The following is a 13124-nucleotide window of genomic DNA, read 5'->3' on the forward strand; positions in this document are numbered from 1 at the left end:
GCTCCATTTGTTCTAGTTTCTCCGGCTACTACAAATACTTCTTTAAAAGAGAACCTAGGGCCGTGGAGATGATTCATGGGGTCCAAGCCCAAGGAGTTCAGTTCCCAGGACCCTAATGGAGAATGAGAAAAGCTGTCTTCTAACCTCCACTCCATTCAGGCCCCTGAGGCATGCGGACAAATACTCCCCCTAAACACACATCCTTCTGGGATAAAGAAGCAAACAATCAAACAAGAAAGTTCTAGAGGCAAATACTATTAACACTATGCACAGACAACAGCTGTGCTAAGTGACAGTCACTGAACTGGGACACCTTATATATAAGTAGTGATTTTTGTTTCCTATTGAGTACATTAGTCACTGGGAGAGGCAGCATTTTTTTTTTTTTAAATCTGGTAAAGTTTTGAAATTCCAACACTGGTGAGTTCAAGCCTAGCCACGGCTATGCAGTGAGACCCTGTCTCAAAACCAAACGAGATAAAACAAAAACAAAAAGAGAGCTATGGGAACAGTTGGAGTGATAGTAAAATCTAAGAGGGAAAGTAAGTCAAGACTTTTGGTACAGGCGGTGGGACTAGCTCTGAGGGACTGAGGAGAGGACTGGCTCAGCAGGCACGGGCTTTGGGGTGCCCTACAGGACTGTGGATCCTGTTGGGGGGTGGAAGGGGGAAGAGAGTCAGCATCCTTACGGCTCAGGGGGACACCAAGCAACAAGGCAATGGGGCCTATGTAGATAAAAAGAAGGGCCAAGGGGTGGGTAAGGCAACACCTAAGCACCATGTAGAAAAAGACAGCCCACTGAATGCAAATCGCACGTTACTGCCCAGAAACACGGGGCTCTGCTTTTACCATTAGTATCACACGTGACACACGGAAAACCAAAATGTTGGCAGCTAATCACTAGACTGATTTCACAACTCACTGACCAGCCGGGACCGGCAACTTGAAGAACATTGAGCTAGGGTTAATTACCACACGGGATAAAGTAGGACCCTACCACTTAGAAGTTTCACAGCTTCAGCCATCAGCTGAAAGCAGAAGGGGAACCGAAAGAGGGTATAGAGACTTTCTTTCTTTCTTTTTTTTAATGAGAGCAATGCTGACCCAGGACGGAATGCCACTGGAGGGCTGGTCCTAATCTGCCCCTCCTGCTTCAGTGCTTTGGGCAAATCCCTTGAGCACCATTGGCGTGCATGTTCCCAAAGGTCAAATTCCGGAACCTCGAAAGAGCAGAAATGACTCTCGGAAGGAAGCGTAGTCTTCATGACAACACCCAGTAGACATAAAGTGGAGCCCTGACAGTAATGGCTCAGCCGGGTGTTCGATTAGGCTACATGAATTTGGGTTTTTGAAGCTTCTTAGGCAACACACTCTCAGTAACAGCTACAGCCTACAACCCACTTTCAAAGCCATCACGGAAGCACACACGGATGCCGACTTTGATGTGGCCTCGGATCTCCCTAATCAAATCACTGGCCTCCACAGGTTTGCCTTGAGCCGCGAGTGTACACTGCAGCAGTGTAAGGACCAGGCTAGAGGCACCGTGCGCCCGGTGCGAGCATGTGGGTGTGCTCGGCAGAGGGAGCTGAGCCCAAGCTCACGGAGGACCCGGAGTGACCGCGCACACCCACCCACGGCCAAGCCGCCCAGCAAAGAGGGACGGGGAGGGCGTGGACAGGAGTTACCATGCCGCCGAGCTCCGCATCCTGGTCGTCGGTGAGCAGCAGCAGCACGTTGGGCCTGCGAGCCGCCCCCACGAGCCCCAGGCAGCCGCCCAGCAGCGGCAGCAGCAGCAGCAGCGCCGGCAGGCGGCGGGGACGGCCGGGCCGGGGCCAGGCGGCCGACGGGAGCCGCATGGCCGCCACGCTCCGCGGGGGACCGAGAGCTGCGGGGAGACGCGAGGTGAGCGCAGGAGTCTGGGGTCAAGCTTTCTCTCCCGAGGCGAGATCACGTGAACCGGGGGCAGGGGGCGGGGCGCGCCGTCACGTGACGGGCGGCCGTGGGCGGGGCCTGGGGAGCCGCGGCTTGCCTGGGCGCAGGGCGGCCGGACAGAGCTAGGACCGCGCGGAGCCCGGCCGCGCCTCTGGTCAGGCGGGCTCCTGATGCTGGAGGAAGCTCGGCTGCCGACTGGAGATGGAGTCAGGAGGCAGCCGGCTCATCTGCCCTCCGGAGAGAAGCAATGCACGCGCTGTGTACATAAGATCAGCTGCTGGTTAAAGTTCCGGCCAGTTTTCGCAGATGGAGATGAGGTTCTCGTTTGGCTCAGCTGGCGGTGTTATTTCTACTTCCCTCGGATGGCACGTAATTTCAAACAATTTAGGACAGTCTTAACTTTACGCTACGAGCTCTTGGCCAACGTTTCAAATTTTAATCAAACTTTAATTTGCATGTATTTTGTGTGTTTTTGCGCGCTCATGTACATTCCGCGGCACTTGTGTGGAGTCAGAGGGCATCTTGCTGGAGGAAGGACAGAGAGTCCTTTCTTTCTGTGGAATAAGTTCGGGGGATCTAACTCAGGTTTGACTGCGGGTGCCTTGGCAGGCTCAGACCCATCCTGGCCAGTCCTCCTTGGTGAGTTTTTGCAAACCTTCTTGGAAGCTGTTAGCCAATAGCAACAAATTCTTTGTTGAATAAAGCCTTCAGGTAAGCATTTTAAGTTAGCTGAATGGACAGCTCTGCCTGCGTCCTTTGACTTGCTGTTAGGGATTTCTGCGAGGTCAGTGTGCCACATACCAAGTGAGCACTGTTCTGTGCAGAACAGAGTAAGTTACAGCCATTTGCCACTTCGTTATGTGTTGGACTTATACCTTTGTGATTTTTAATCTGTATGCGTGTTTGTCTGCATGTATGTATGTTACCATTCCTGCCTATTTCCTGGGGAAGTCAAAGAGAGCATCACAACCCTTGGGGCTGGAGTTTCAGATGGTTGTGAGGCACCACGTGGATTTCGGAGAGTTGTACCCTCTGTAAGAGTAACGTGTGCTCTTAACTACTGAGCCATCTGTCAGACAGCTGGGTGTAGTATCTCTTAAATACATTTTCTTATTTTTATATCTAAAATAAAGCAGATATTTTGTAATAATATACTATATTTTACAATTAGTATAATATACAATAAAAATGTACAGGATCTCTGTGACTTATGAGACACAACAATGTGGTCCACCACTCACAAAACTGGAGTTAGGGAAAGAAGAAATAACTTTTTAAAAGAAATAATAGCTACAAGATGTCTAAATTTGGAGAAAATAAGATCCGAGAAGCTCAGCCTCATGCAGAAAACCCAGAGACAGTTTTCCCCCAGTCATGATGGCAAATACCTGTAATTCCAGCTCTTGGGAAACTGGGGGAGGAGGCTTACACATTTCAGGCTAACCTGGGCTAAGGCTATAAGAACCTGTCTGAAGAAAAAGTCTCAGAAAAACTTAACAGCTGACCACCTACTTCACTGTAAAAGACTAACTCAATGTTAACTTTCTGGGCTGGTAACAAGAATGTTCACTCTCAGAATGCTGTTGTGGAGGAAGCACCTGAAGTACAAGGTTTTCAGCTACTAAGCTAATTTTAAGCCAGGCCGGTAAATTAATTAACTAATTAATCAAGGACCCATAAATAGATGCATCATAGTAAAAAATATGTTGGAAGACAAAGGGGGAAAAGCAGCAAGAGGAACATTCTTACCTATTACAAAGGACTCCAAGAGAACCAGCAGTGCAGTTCCTCTGGGCTGCCACAGTGCCCAGCCCCCTGCTTTAGCTTTGAGCTTGCAGGCTTGACTGTCAATCATGTCAGAGTTTTCATCAGTTGCTGTGCTGAAAACCACTCTATGGGTCTAGTGCTGCTCAGATGGGATCCCTGGGAAGTTTGTTCCTTTTTCAGCAACCTCCACGCCATACTGTCTGTCTGTGAGGTTCAGTCAGATTATCCATATGTATTTTCAGTGATACGGATTCAAAAAAGGTAAAGTATTTCTTTAACTACAGTTTGCTCAAAGCCAGATGTTGGTCTGGAGATGAGAAGGCTCAGTGGTTAAGCACACTTACTGCTCTTGCAGAGGACTGCTCACAAACTGCCTCTAACTCCTGCTCCAGGGATCCTGGCAGGATCTCCTGGCCTTTTCGGGTACCCACACATGGTATGCACACTCACACAGAGACGTACACAAATAAATACACATAACAAAAATAATTCATTTTTAAAGGTTAATAACAGAAATTATTGAAACAAGGACTAGAAAAAAAAATCCGGGGGAAAAAAGGCTCAAAAGCAATTTCTTTGAGTAGATAAACAAAACCGGCAAGCTGTTGCATGCCCTAGCACATCCCTGCTCAAGGAGGCAGACTGGCCCTGCAGAAACAATCACGGATATGATTATTATCTCTCATGATCTCAGGCAACAGGTGACTGCAGGAGCCATGTTGCATGGACTATCTTTGCCAGGGGAAGTAAAGACACCCTCAGCTAATTATGAGGGTATTGATTGGGTAAGTACATTCTTATCTAACTCAGTCATGAAAGGGATTCCAGAACAGTTTCTGTTTGTGGGGCTTTCACAGCAAAAGTTATTTACAGCTTGGTTTCACAGCACAGTCCAACCAGATGTAAGCTTTTGTGCATCCTGGGGAACACTGATCTACCAATTATCCTGATGACTTTGCGCTGGCCATTCATGCTAAACAGGAAAGACTAGAATGATGGTTTTATATGCTCCAAGAGGAGGGACGTGGACCCTTTGAAGTATAGGGATTAACACATCACCAAAGTTGTTAGACGTCCCAAAGTATTCCAGGATCTACCTTCGGATGAAAATGGAATGGCTGCATCTTGTATTCCTTACAGAGGAGGCTCGAGCTGCCTGGTAGAAACTTTTAAGTCAGAGCCTTGATCCAGGCAGCAGTTGTGGTGGCATATACCTCTAATCTCAGCATCCCAGAGACAGGCCAATGACAGAGTGAGTTCCAGGACAGCTAGGGCTGCACAGAGAAACCCTGTCTCAAACAAACAAACAAAAAACCCAAACAACTAAAACAAAATAAATCACCGCCTCAAAATATTTTACACCAAAGAATACAGCCACAATCAGGTACTGAATGCCAGGAAGGCTGTCAGCAGTGCGTGAGGGTCGGCTGGAGAAGAAAACTGTGGTGGCCAGGCAAGGCTACAGGATCTGTAGGCTGACATGAAGCAAAACATAGGGCCCATTTTGAAGAAAAAAAAAATCAGCAGGAAAATGCCAACTCTATCGAGACATAAGTCTAGTCCAGGGCTCAGGAGTTTGAGGCAGGACTGCAGTAATGTCAGCCTGAAATCCTATTGCAAAAAAGAAAACCTCATAAAATCTTTTTACATTTTATTTTTTAAAGATTTGTTTCTATATTATTTTATATATATGAGTACTCTGTCTGCATATATGTGCTTGCATGCCAGACAGGTCATCAGATCCCATTACAGATGGTTGTGAGCCACCATGGGGTAGCTGGGAATTGAACCCATGTCCTCTGGAAGAGCAGCCAGTGCTCTTAACTACTGAACCATCTCTCTGGCCCAAAGCTATTTATTTTAAAAATATCTTATTGCTCACAACATGTAACAAAGTTAGAGACATGGCCTTTATAAGCTGGAACTGCTTTTTAACAGAGGACCAGAGTTTGGTTCCCAGCACCACCTAGTGTGGCTTACAATTACCAGTGATTCTAACTCCAGGGATCCAATGGCTTTCGTGGGCACCTGCGCTCATGTGCACACACCTATCCATATGTGTGTGTGTGTGTGTGTGTGTGTGTGTGTTTTAAAGTATTTATTTACTTTAAGTGTATGAGTACACCATAGCTGTCTTCCAACATACCAGAAGAGGGCATCAGATCACACTACAGATGGTTGTGAGTCACCATATGGTTGCTGGGAATTGAACTGCTATTCCAGGACCTCTGGAAGAGCAGTCAGTGTTCTTAGCTGCCGAGCCATCTCATCAGCCCCCTCATATAGCTTTTTAGAAAATAAATCTTTATAAAGTAATAGGTGTTATAGTGTTACATGATTAATAATGTCATCTGAAGACCTGCAAATACATTTTGGGTGTTATAATTTTATATAATAGATCTAATAATGAGCCTTTATAGGTATGATACTTGACTGACTATAAGATTTCTCTGCAAATTCATTTTTCACAGGCCGCTACATCCTTCTGCAAATTCATCTTCAGTTCTTGATGGAAAGCAATGCCAGTTGGTCCTAGGAAATGCAGATAACTTCTGAACTTAGAGAGGCTCTGCTGTTTGATGTGACGCTTACTGGAGCTGACAGGAGTATCTTGTAGGCCTTTTAATAATGCAGTACACATCACACAGAATTTCAAAATGCAAGTTTTTGTACACACCACATTGACAAGGCCTGTAGAAAGGTTTTCTGAGAAACACTTAACGTTTATTACAGATCGGTTCTACTTACTTCCGAATTTAATTTCAAGTGTGAATTATAAATTACTATTATTTTATAATTGTAAAACTGTTTCTGGTGTGATGAGCTCATTGTAATGAGCTGGAGAGACGGCGTGGGGGCTAAGAGCACTGTTCTTCTCCAGGACCTGGGTTCCTAACACCCACAGAGGCTCACACCTGTAACTTCTCCTCTCGGGGTCCCGATGCCCCCTCGGCCTTGACAAACACAGGCACATACATGGTGCGTATACATACATGCAGCCAATCTGAGTTTAGCCTGGTCTACATAGAGAGTTCCAGGCAAGCCTGGATTACTTAGAGAAACTGTTTCAAAAAATAAACAGAAGAAGATTTGTGCAAATGCTGCAGAGAGAGGCAGTGGAGAGCAGGCTTTTTTGCAGGGCCTTTCCACTACTGCTGTCTCCAGCCCTGAGTGGGTGTGTGCACACAAGTACGTGCAGTACGTTCAGACTCTTACCTCTGTCCTCTTGCCACTGTACCTACCACCATCTGGGGAGTTCTGGGCCAGCCATGCCCAGGCTACAGAGTGAGATAGGAGGGCGGAGAGCAGGCTCCCTATACACAGAGCTCTGAGAGTCTCTACGTCATGAGGCACCAAGTGACTAAACTTTCTGAATACACACCACACACACACACACACACACACACACACACACACACACGCACGCACGCACGCACGCACGCTGGGGACAGCATACCATGACGGGGACTGCCTGCAGCACGCCAGGATGGAGACGTCTCGGTAGCCTACAGCAGCTCTTTGTAAAAACCATTTCTCCTAACCTTAGCCCTGGACAACTGCTACACAGTCATTTGCACATGACTACTCTTCAGCTGGCTTTGGTGTGCATAATTATTTTATTATATCTGACTTCCTACCGCCTTCTCCTTCTGCTCTGGCGAGTTCTGTGTAACTAGATGTTCCTTGATTGAATGATTCTTAAACAATTGGAAATTGAGGCACAGGGGCACAGCACAGCCCTAATGGCCCAGGTGCGTGCTGTGGGCTCTCATCTTGGAAACAATGCAGTGCCTGCACAGTGGTAGCTCCAGATTAATGTTTGACTTGCAAAGAAAGTTTGAAGAAAATATTGGAAAATGAAATAAAGCCTTGGGACCCTGAGAAAGGGAAAAACTATTGAAGTTATGAAATGAGTTTTGCACATTTGAGAGTAATTCTTGGTCTCCATTGGATATGTATGGATGAGAAAGTATAGAATGCATAAAGTTATAGACGAATAAAACTACGTTAGATCACTGGGACTTTTAGGAGAGTCACTGTGTGCAATGTGCAGAAGCAGGAAGCTAGTGAAACTGTGAGTTAAGGGTTAACCTGACTCTGGCCACTGCCTGGCAGCTTTGAGTTCACAGGAAAATGCAAGTAGCTGACCTCGGAGCTCAGAGCTCTGAAGTATAACCAGTCAAAAGTTAAAGTGTAAGTAATGAGAAGTTTGCGATGATTATTATTTTGGCCACAGGCGTGGGAACAGGGGAAGCTTGAAACTTTGGGGAACAATTGTAATTCTTGATTCTTTGTGGGATGTGGTCATTCTTCTGAATTTGATTTGGCAATGATTGTATAGTATCTTTTCTTCTACCTGTTTTTGGAGCAACAATAAAAGACCCGGGCAAGAGAATGGAGAGCAAGTGAGGTGAACATGAGCTGTGCATGGGGTGAGTGGAGAGACTGTGAGAGAGAGTGTAAAGAGGAGAGAGAGAGAGAAAGAGAGAGAGAGAGAGAGAGAGGGAGGGAGGGAGGGAGGGAGGAAGAGGGAGAAGGAGGGAGAGAGGGAGGGGGAAGGAGGGAGGGAGGGAGAGAGAGAGAGAGAAGGAGGGAGGGGGAGGGAGGGAGAGAGAGAGAGGGAGGGAGGGAGAAACTTTAAGGCTTGAACAGTTGCCTATCAGTCAGTTTGTACCCAAAAAGTTGTCTGTGCCTGTTTATTATGCACCTTCCAGAAATCCCTGCTTCCAGCTGAGAACTCCAATCCTGTGTCAAGGCTGGACCTATATATATATATATATGTATATGTATGTATGTATTCTAATATGATATATTAGAATGACTGTAGTTCAGCTGGTCCAACAATAGCTGGAAGGTGCAAGAAAACATTTGACCTAACATTTGTCCTGCCTACAAGGCCCAGGACAAAGATGGAGCAGAGACTGAGGGAATGCCCAACCAATAACTGGCCCAGCTTTAGACCCAGCAATAGGCAAGCACCAGCCCCTGACACTACTGATGGTACTCTGTTATCCTTGCAGACAGGAACCTAGTGCAACTGTCCTCTGAGAGGCTCCCAGAGCAGCTGGCTGAAACAGATGCAGAGACCCAAACAAACACTGGACAGAGCTCAGGACTCTCGTGAAAGAGGTGGGGGAAGGCTCAAGGGATCTAGAGGGGACAGGAACTCCACAGGAAAGCCAACAGAGTAACTAACCTAAACCCTTGGAGGCTCCCAGAGACTGAACCACCATCCAAAGAGCATACATGGGCTGGACCTGGGCCCCTTGACATAAATGTGCAGCTTGGTCTTCCTTCGGGTCCCCCAACAACTGGAGCTGGGGCTGTGCCTGACTGTTGCCTGCCTGTGGATCCTGTCCTCCTAACTTGACTGCCATGTCTGCCCTCAGTGGGAGAGGATGTGCCTTGTTCTATAGCTCTATAGCGACTTGATGTGTTAGGGTGAGTTGGTATCTGGGGGTGGGGCTCCCCCTTCTCAGAGGAGAAGGGGAGGGGGAGGGAGGGAGGAGCTTTGAGCAGGGCTGCTAGGAGGGGGGAGCTTTGATCAGGATGTAAAGTGAATAAATAAATAAATGAAGAAAAAGAGAAAAAGAATCCAGTAGTTTATTCTACAAAGCTGGACATCTCAGTGGCTGTCACTATATATTGGGATGTGAAAGAAGTAATTCTCATGCTGGAGAGGGAATGGCCTTGCCAGAGAGGTAGAAGCAAGCAGGCAGAGAGCCAGTGTCCTTCTTGTATAGGCTTTCAGCAGAAAACGTGGCCCAGATTATAAAACCCTCTGCTAAAGATCTGGACTAAAGGTCTGTTGAAGACCCAGGTTATAAGTGGATTGTCCCACAGAGAAATCTCTCACAGCTGCGCCCAGTCATTTTTAGGTGTTTGTTCATTCCAGATGTACTTGATGACTGAGACAGCCACCACAGAAGGTAAACAGTACAGAAGCAATGCCAGAGGGCACAGACAGGTGCCACCTCTCTGCCCACCCATCAGACTTGCTAATCCAGAACCTTACAGCAAAAGTATACCCACCAAAGGCCTACCACACCAGGATCATTGAGGTTAGGCTCCCTCCCAATACCGACTGTGATAGGGACATCTGGGAACCAAAGCCATCCAGATGGTTAAAGGTCCTTGAAAAAATTCAGACAACAAAAGCCAGGGTAATCTGACACCTTCAAAGTACAGCTTCCCTTCTACAGCCAGCCCTGGATATTCTAACACTAACACACACACACACACACACACACACACACACACACACACAAACACGTGCTCCCGCACACAAAACCACAAGACAATGACCTTAAATCCAATCTTACAATGATTATAGAGGCCTTTGAAAAGAAAATGAATAAACCCCTCAAAGAAATACTGGAAAATACAACCAGACAGGTAGAAACCTTTTTTTGTTTTTTTTTTTGTTTTTTTTTTTTTTTTTTGTAGTATAGAATAGAGTTTATTTGGGGCATGGGGAGGTGAGTTGAGGGGATAATAGATACAAAGAAAGGCAGAAAATGGGGGGAGGAGGCTGGCCATGAACATGTGGAGGGGGGAGGGGAATGGGGAGAGAAGAGACAGGGGGTAGAAGGTAAGAGAGCAAGAGTCCTAGAGGCCTTGAAAGAAGAAACAAATCTATTAAAGACATACAGGGAAATACATTTAAACTGGTGAAGGAAATGAGTAAAACTGTTCAAGACCTAAAGTGGAAATAGAAGCAATAAAGAAAACAGAAACGGAGGGAATCCTGGAGATGGAAAACCCTGGGAAAAGAACAGGAACAACAGATGCAAGCATCTCCAACAGAACACAGGAGATGGAAGAGAGAATCTCAAGCATAGAAGATACAGTAGAAGAAAATGTTAAATCTAAAAAGTTCCTGACACAAAACATCCAGGGAATATGGAATACCATGAAAAGACCTAACCTAAAAAATAATGTGAATAGGAGAAGGTGAAGAGTCCCAGCTCCAAGGAACAGAAATATTTTCAGCAAAATAAAAAAAAAAAAAAAAAACTTTCCCAACCTGAAGAAAAGAGATGCCTATAAACATAGAAGAAGCTTACAGAATACCAGTTAAACTGGACCAGAAAAGAAAATCCTCCCAATACACAATAACAAAACACAAAATCAACAGAACAAAGAAAGAATATTAAAAGCAGTAAGGGAAAAAGGACAGGTGACATATAAAAGCCAGGCCTATCAGAATTAAACTCCACTTCTCAACATACTCTAAAAGCAAGAAGGGCCTGGACAGATATCCTGCAACCTCTAAAAAACCAGAAGTGCCAACCTACACTACTGTACCCAGCAAAACTCTCAATCACCATAGTTAGAGAAAACAAGATATTCCAAGACAAATCCTAGTTTATACTTAAATATCTATCCACAAATCCAGCCCTACAGAAAATACTAGAAGGAAAACTCCAACCCAAGGAGGATAAGTACATCCAAGTAAACACAGGACATAAGTAATTCCATTCTAGCAAAAACAAGGACAAGGGAAAAAGTTTTCCAAGCAAATGGACCTAAGAATCAAGCTGGAGTAGCCATTCTAATATCTAACAAAACAGACTTTCAGTCAATATTAATTAAAAGAAACTGGGAAAGACACTTCTTATTCATCAAAGAAAAAAAATCGATCAATAATATCTCAATTCTGAACATCTATGCCCCAAACACTAGGGCATCCACATATGTAAAAGAAACACTGTTAAAGCTTAAATTGCACATAGAACCTCACTCAACAATGGGAGACTTCAACACCCCACTCCCACCAACTGACAGGTCATCCAGACAAAAACTAAACAGAGACATATTGAAACGAACTGACATTTTGAATCAAGTGGACCTAACAGACATCCACAGAATATTTCACCCAAACACAAAAAGAATACACTCTTCTCAGAACCTCATAGGTCCTTCTCCAAAACTGGCCATGTAGTCAGTCACAAAGCAAGCCGCAACAGATATAAGAAAATTGAAATAATATCTTATTATTATCAGACTACCATGGATTAAAGCTGGAGTTCAACAATAACAGAAACACTAGAAATCCTACACACTCATGGAAACTAAACAACTCTCCACTCAATGGTCTCTGTCTTGGGGAAGAAATAAAGAAATAAATCAAAGACTTTCTTGAATTCAATGAAAACGAAGGCACAACATACCCGAATTTAGGGGACAGGAAGGCAGTGCTAGGAGGAAAGTTCACAGTACTGAGTGCCTACATAAAGAAATGAAAAAGGTCTCAGACCAGCAACTAACAGCACACCCAAAAGCTCTAGAAAAAAAAGATGCAGGCACACCAAAGAGGAGTAGAAGGGAGGAAACAACCAAAATCAGGGCTGAGATATAGAAACAAGGAAAACAATGCACAGAACCAATGAAACCAAGAGCTGCTTCTTTGAGAAAATCAACAAGACAGACAAGGCCCCGGCCAAACTAACTAAAAGACAGAGAGACATTATGAAAATAAAATTAAAAATGAAGAGAGACTTAACAAACAGACAATGAGAAAATGCAAAGAATCATTAGGTCTTACTTCAAAAGCCTGTACTTCACGACATTGGGGGGAAAACTTAATTAAATGGATAATTTTCTAGACAGATACCACTTACCAAAGTTAAACCAAGATCATATAAATGATTTAAACAGCCCTATAATCCCTAAGGAAATGGAAGCAGTCATTAAGAGTCTCCCAACCAAAGAAAGCCCAGGGCCAGATGGTTTTAATGCAGAATTCTATACGACTTTCAAAGAAGAGCTAATACCAGTACTCTTCAAACTGCCACAAAATAGAAACAGAAGGAACACTGCCAAACCCATTAAATGAGGCCGCAGTCACCCTGATACCTAAATCACACAAACACTTAACAATGAGAGAGAATTTCAGACCAACTTCTCTTGTGAACATTGATGCAAAAAAATACTCAATAAAATATTCACAAACCAAAATCCAGGAACACATCAAAGACACCATCGCTATGATCAACTAGGTTTCATTTCAGGGATGCAGGGATGGTTCAATATACCAAAATCCATCAACATAATCCACAATATAAACAAACTAAAAAAAAAATCACATGATCATTTCATTAGATGCTGAAAAAGCCTTTGACAAAATCTAACACCCTTTCATTTTAAAAGTCTTGGAGAGACCAGGGATAAAAGGCACAGACCTAAACACACACACACACACACACACACACACACACACAAAGCAATGTACCAATTGCCAACATCAAATTAAATAGAGAGAAACTTAAAGCAAAGTCCCACTAAAGTCAGGGACAAAACAAGGCTGTCCATTCTCTCCCTATCTATTCTATATAGTCCTTGAAGTTTTAGCGAGAGCAATCTCATAGCTAAGGAGAACAAAGGGCTACAGATTAGAAAGGAAGAAGTCAAAGTATTGCTAT

General features: G+C 44.7%; 1 protein-coding gene across 1 annotated transcript in view; it reads right to left on the reverse strand.

Annotated features, from left to right (window-relative positions):
- Window positions 1-1945, reverse strand: part of GNS (glucosamine (N-acetyl)-6-sulfatase) — a 32568-nt gene extending 30623 nt beyond the window's left edge. Inside the window, exon 1 of the mRNA XM_080935174.1 lies at window positions 1686-1945. Within this exon, the coding sequence (XP_080791300.1) occupies window positions 1686-1856 (171 nt within the window). The 5' untranslated portion in view covers window positions 1857-1945. The remainder of the gene's footprint in view (window positions 1-1685) is intronic.
- Between the last annotated feature and the right edge of the window lie 11179 nt (window positions 1946-13124).

The sequence above is a fragment of the Micromys minutus genome (genome assembly GCF_963924665.1).
Source record: "Micromys minutus genome assembly, chromosome: 22".
In the NCBI taxonomy this organism is placed as follows: domain Eukaryota; kingdom Metazoa; phylum Chordata; class Mammalia; order Rodentia; family Muridae; genus Micromys; species Micromys minutus.